Source organism: Xylaria bambusicola, assembly GCF_022495145.1.
Source record: "Xylaria bambusicola strain CBS 139988 unplaced genomic scaffold F5B22scaffold_1, whole genome shotgun sequence".
NCBI classification, from domain to species: Eukaryota; Fungi; Ascomycota; class Sordariomycetes; order Xylariales; family Xylariaceae; genus Xylaria; species Xylaria bambusicola.
The window spans coordinates 364,978-371,425 of record NW_025953554.1 but is presented as its reverse complement, the minus strand read 5'-3'; the positions used below and the strand labels follow the sequence as shown (position 1 = coordinate 371,425).

Below are 6,448 nucleotides of genomic sequence, written 5' to 3'. Positions count from 1 at the left end.
GACAACAATAGGTATTGTACACATTCAAGTTGTAAATACAAGAATCAATTTCATCCGGCGTGATTCACTTGTTGCCAGCGATGCGCCGTTGGGTCGTTCAAGATTGTCTTTGATTGAAGATCCTCATACGATACACATAGCCGCGTGTGGTGTGTCTTTCAACTCAAGGCTTGTCTTGAGCTCGTAAGCGGCTCTTCGTCAATTGGGCAAGATAGCAAAGCATCTATATACCGCCTATCCCCTCAAGCTGTCGTCCTTGTTCTTGAGGGGTCCACCAGTCAGTTTCCTAACCGAACTTGGCGAGCTTTCCGAGGTCACACAGAGGGATTCATAAATCCTGGCCCCGACATTACCTGGCAAGCCACATCTGCGCGTCGACCAGCCACGCCAACCAAAATGTCACTAGAGGTCATATATGTAGTCCGCCACGGGGTAAGAGCTTTGCAACTCTGCGACGGGCGCTCAGTCGGGGCTGGCTTTGCATTGATAAACCACCGAGGGGTTGGAGGAGTGTCTGCCTCGCCCCTGGGATGGAGGTCCTTGACCGTCATCGCCACCCAATATTGAGCTGAAACACAAGCTGAGTTTTTCTCTTAGTTTAGGTCTGCCTGGAGCGTAGACCCCGTTACTGGTACCTACACTGCGCATATTCGGTCGCCGACAGGCTTGCCAACGGACCCGGCACTCACGTCTCATGGCGTTGAGCAGGCTAACGAGCTAGCTGTGCATTTGCTAGGCCTCAACCCGCCAATAGACCAGGTTTATTCCAGTCCTTACTACAGGTGCCTGCAAACGATATCGCCCTTTGTCTCACGGCACAACGACAGACGGGCCAAGGTCTCAGTGTCCGACGATGATATACCTTCTTCACGTTTGAGCATAAACGTGGACGCGGGGTTGGGCGAATGGTATGGACAAGCACACTTCGAGCACCCTACTTCCGCACCCCTGAGTGACTTGCATGGCTTGTTTGCCGACATTGATCCGAAATATGTCTCTTCACCTGCACCTCGCCGTCGCGGGGAGTCGATACCGCAACTATACCAACGCGTGTCTTCCTGTATAGAGCGTATTATTGCTCAATGTGATAGAGAGGGCAGGAGATCAGTCTTGATATCTACCCATGCTGCAGTTGTCATTGTTCTCGGACGGCTACTCACCGGCATGGTACCAGATGATACTACTGTAGAGGACTTTAGAGCCTTCACATGCGGGCTAAGCACGTATCGACGGCAAATGGCTGGTCAGGATGGCCGTATTTCATTGGATTCTCGGGAACGTGGTAGAAAAAACAACGGAGGACCATACCAGAGACCTGCCTTTGATCTATCCACCCGCTGGACAAGCGAGACAAATTCGGACTGTAGCTTCCTTCGCCTTGGTGAAGAACGTGGATGGTATGCCTCTGCCCTGCATCTACGATTTCTTCTTTCGACATCCAGACTAACCAGGGTCCAGGACGTTCTCGGGAGATGAATCGTTTGTCGAATTGGGTCAGGAAGACTCGCCATCGTCTACAACAGAATCACAGCCCAACACTGCTGTCAGGGAAAGCGGGGATAGTTCCAGCCACACTAATATCTCCAAGCTCTGATCCCTAGGCTCGGAAAACCTTGCAACTACCAGCCCAACAATGTAATAGTATCATTTAGCTACTTGGTGAGCATCCGATGACTGCAACAATCCGTCTTAGTCTGTATCACTTTTGTCAGCCTCGATTGCAACTCAAGGGTCCTGGGCGTACTTGGGGCGATCTAAGATGCTGTGCAGAGCAGGCACGATGTACTTACATTGATCCAGCTCTCCCTGTGTAGGTACTCACCTAAGGTACTTACATAGGTACATAGTTCAGTTGAGACAAAGCCCTTGCAAACGCAATCGCTGGACTCGCCCACCTAGACGCATCCAGCCTTTCTTCATCAACTCACGCTTGATGCTGCAAAGCATTTTTAGTCAAATATCCACCAAGGAAAGACACATGTCAACACATGACGATACGTCTGAGCTCATAGTCGCCATGAGAGAATGGTATGCTAACCACCTCACAAGTAGTGAAGGACACCAAGCGGTGTGGTTTAGGCCTAGCGCGGCCTACAATAGTAGCTCATGCTAGGTCTGTGTTTTGCAATTTCCTCGATGATTTTTTCTTTACTGAACAGGTGCCAACATCCTAGTCGTAGGGCTCATAAGGCTTGTACCGGGTAGACGGTGCTATAACTTATCCTCCTCATGTGACCAAGGACAAGGGAAGCCAAACCCGATGTGTATGCATGTTAGGACATATCCGACTCTGGAGAACCCTGCATCCGATCACTCCTATGCTACTCTATAATAGTACGTCACAAACCAATGTAGGCAATTTCTGAGCTAATAGGGTGGTATTCTGGGGCTCAAGTTTCGGCAACGAGGTCTCGTGGATAGCCAGCTAGACTATGTGCCTGTGCCGTTGAACCCAGCCAAGGGCAGAGAAAAGCAATCAGACGTGAGAGTATTGTTGACGGAGGATAAATGCCCTTGGTGCTAGTCAGGGATGAGCACTCCAGACCTACAGATGCGATCGTCCGTCTTTAGGATTTATCTAGAATCTACCCAGACTTTCCTAAAGCGTATCTATTCGAGTAGCCGCTCAAGTAACACAAGGAGTTGATCTAAAGTGGCACAACAAGCGCCAGGACGTTAGATGACAAGAATTGTGGATGTCGTGCCATGGGTATCACGCCATTGGTCGTAACGGTCGGGATTTGATTACCAGAACCATTTGGTTCGAGGGCGGCGGGTGCCTGCCCAGGAGGCTGCATGTATCTCGATGCCTCTGCTTCGATGCGGAGGATCTACACGAGTGTTGTACTAACATAGTCGAATGCCTTCGGATGAGAGACGCGCAGTATTTCTTTTCTATAGTGGCAAATCGTCTGCATGGCAGCTCAAATCCAATACAACCTTATGTCATGGGCACCACGGTGGCGTGCGACACGAGCATCGACAGCGCGCTACTACCATCTACGCATTATGCTACGCTGGTTCAAAATTGGCGTGGCTTGAGCACACACTGTTGGCAACCTCGAGCAGACTCGAGGTGTGTACATATATTCTAGTAGATTGTCTGAGATGACTAACCTGCTGCGTCAGAACCAGTCGGACGAGTCTGGACCACAGCGTCCCCCCCACGACGCAAGAGTCCAATCAATGACGAGGAAAAGCGATTCGCGACCTTGGGACCGAGATACTTGACCTGTTGGTTCAAGCCGCATACAAACGCTCGGCTGTAGCATTGTTAGGAAAGCCACATATTCGACAAGAGGGTTGGCAAACCAACGACGCAGGCTAGTTACTGCCGACTCGTTCCGAGGGAATGTACAGAAAGCTCTGATGGGATTGCCTGTCCTCTTGATACATACCACCTTCTTCCATGATCTGTGTTATGGACAAGCATGGACCGCTGGGACATTCTCTTCGCCTTCCTCCTCCGCTACAATACCACGAACCTCCTTGCATGGCACAGCCCCTCTTCTGTCATTTAACCCTGGATACTAACAGCCAATGGCAGTGGTGTTTGTTTACCGATGAGTTGGTTGCGGTTCAAAACTGACGAGTAGCGTAACAACGAAGAATCCTACAGACTAAGCTAGGACACAGTGCACGAATACATCCTTCTGATGGCTCCGGATAGTCGAAGCTGTGTACGTTCGGGTCCTTTCGATACCGACTGCGATACGATGCGTGAAGGGTAGGATGATCATAGCTACTGTCATATGGGCAGTTCTTCATTAGCTGAACGTCTAGCCTCTGGACCATTGACCTCTCCTCCCCCCATTGAAACACTCTATGGACAAGTGAATCCCTTGCGCCGCCCCAAGGCCAATCACTTCGGTGGACCCGCCGCTGAGCTACACGAAGCATGGCTGCAAGCTTCTGGCACACGCTACCTGTCTGAGACACATTCTCTTATCCGCAGCAAGCAGCACAGTACCAACCAAGGCTTTCACTGTTGTCTGTTGTCCGCTCGATTCTCTAACCAGATTGAGGTCATTTTAAGAGTGGCGTGCAAGAGCTGGAGAACAATTTATTGATACTACCACTCTATGTTCTGGGGCCCCGGAACTGGGATACCTAATACTTGCTGTGCTGCGGAGCGCTATCAACACCCTGGGTGTCCAACCGGTTCTGTGGGATGGGTACTTGCTCCCCTGGCTGGAGGCTTGTCCTAGATGTTGGATCTTCGGTCTATATTAGGCCGTCGGTATCTCTGCGTGAGTTCGACGGCACAGCCAACATCTTATTCATCCATTCCATGTTCATGACAACTCTTTCCTCCTCTAGTGCATATTATATGGTAGATATTCTATATCCTCTAGACCATGATGATCACCCCTCTGCCATCTCTTGATCCTTGGATCACTATGGCTTCGCCATTTCAGTTTACGTCTCTTCGTAAATCTCAAAACATTTCATACCACCCTTCCTGCCAGCGGACGCCGAGCCTCACGCCAGATTTTGGTGATGATGATACCTGCTCTCGGAGGTCGAGCGTGTCCGTTGGCTTCGACCCGATACTAGACAGGCTGAACAATCTCCGTGCAAATCAGAAGAAGCACCCACTACCGCTTCTCGATGGCCTTTGCCTTCAGACTCCATTCGAGCATGTGGAAATGGAGTCAACCAGCGAGATGCTCACAGCCGAAGAAACCGGGGAGTCAAAGAAACCACAGGAACAGGAACAAGGCGAAAAGGAGCCACATTGCAATCTCAAATACTTCTTCGAAGAGAGGGATTACGCCCGGTACCTCCGTGTAGACCTGGGTCAAGCATGGAAACCACTGGCGGAACAGTTCGCCCAAATGTTTCCCAAGCCGCGGAGCCCCGGCGGTCTACAGGGAGCGTACTACCGGGAACACAAGATACTTCCTCTCATAATCGGTGGCCAGCTCCAGTTCATGGAGAACGGCCACGTCGTGCCCACCAAGGTCCTGACACGAGACCAGTCAGAGATGAAGCACTTATATTCGCTGGTGTATCTATATCCAGAACGTGCGATGAACTACTCCTGGCTCCCCGCCGCTGAGCGCGAACGCGCATACCAGCTCAGTACGTTCCGTCTATTACCCCTATTTTCCTCTTTATAGTCTCATGAGCACGGATTCCCGGCCATCCGTCGATTGTATGGGTTAGTAGCAGTAATCGGCACTAACGTTGGGTGTAATTAGACCAAGAACGACAACCGCAGATAGAAATGGCACGGCTCGAAGCCCAGCAGCGCGGAACATACGTCGAGAAACTACCACCCGACGAGGAATGCGGCTGCTGCCCTAGCGAGGACCGCAAGCGGAATCCAGATCTGATGAAGGCTAGGCCTGCGCCCAAAAAGGCCATTGTCCGTCCCCTTTCTCGTCCGGTCCGAAGGCGAGCAATTACAAGAAGAGCGAGAGCTTATAAGCTTTAGGACAGGCTTGCCTATCATATCTGCCTGCCTGTCTGCTTCTATATCTACTCACTGCTCGATTGTGGTTTGTTTTTATTTTCCTGTTTACATTTCATGATCGTCTTCGACTGTCGCCATTACGTTTATGTTCGCACATTCACTGTGTTACGAACAAGCTGTCATATGTTGCTGAGCTGCTATTCAGCTATTACTCCAATGTTGAAGGGGTTTCATCTCCTTCTATTTCCCTACCTGCAGTGTCGATGCTGCTTTATGCTTTCAATGAAACACTTTGCTATCTTTCCTCGGGGGACACGAGAAGGTCCTACAAACTGAACCGACTACTTTTTCGAAACCAAGATTTCGAAAATATGAAACAGGACTATGGGATGACGGCACGAGCAAACATGTACTACTTGACGCCTTTTTTTCTTCCTTTTCCCCTCATTCACTTCTTCTTTTCACTCTTCTGTTTCAAATATTTCAGACCCACGTGCAAGCTGAGTTGTATGCCATGAAAAACGAAACAAATCAGATCAAGATGTCGAAACTTCGAAAAAGGGTTGCTATTGGCGGCGTTCTCAGACAAGGAATCACTTTTATTGCTTATCATTTCCAGATGTATATTTCTACACCTCTCTTTCTCAAATCATATCATGAATTTCATATTTTCCTTGTCTTTTACTTTCATCAACGTGGTATCATGACCGAATACACGGACCTTGAAGAGAAGAATCCCACTCTACTTACTCAAAATTGGTTCCTCATATTATAGATAAAATTCGCGCAATGCGATGGTTTGATTGGGTTGGGTTGGGCTAAGCGGGAGTGTCGTCAAGGTGCTGGCTGGTGCGGGGAACATCGAAATGAATGAACGGGATTAACTGAGTGATTGATTGATTGATTTAGATTATTTGGAATGAGAAAAGAATGAGATCACGCGAACTTTTTTACAAAACAAACTCGGACAAGCTAACGAGACTCGGAGATAAGGGAATGAGGACAACTGGTTGGTGCTACGGGAACACA

General features: G+C 49.4%; 2 protein-coding genes across 2 annotated transcripts; both read left to right on the top strand.

Moving 5' to 3' along the window:
- Nucleotides 1-396: 396 nt before the first annotated feature.
- F5B22DRAFT_632398 (histidine phosphatase superfamily) lies at nucleotides 397-1,594 on the top strand (the record flags this gene model as incomplete). Its single annotated transcript, XM_047976691.1, has 3 exons — nucleotides 397-432; nucleotides 598-1,397; nucleotides 1,459-1,594. 3 exons carry the CDS (start codon nucleotides 397-399, stop codon nucleotides 1,592-1,594), a joined length of 972 nt encoding a protein of 323 aa, XP_047836200.1.
- Nucleotides 1,595-4,400: 2,806 nt separating this feature from the next.
- On the top strand, nucleotides 4,401-5,440 carry F5B22DRAFT_640786 (uncharacterized protein; the record flags this gene model as incomplete). Its single annotated transcript, XM_047977892.1, has 2 exons — nucleotides 4,401-5,085; nucleotides 5,205-5,440. The coding sequence occupies 2 exons, from the start codon at nucleotides 4,401-4,403 to the stop codon at nucleotides 5,438-5,440; spliced, it is 921 nt and encodes a 306-aa protein (XP_047836199.1).
- Between the last annotated feature and the right edge of the window lie 1,008 nt (nucleotides 5,441-6,448).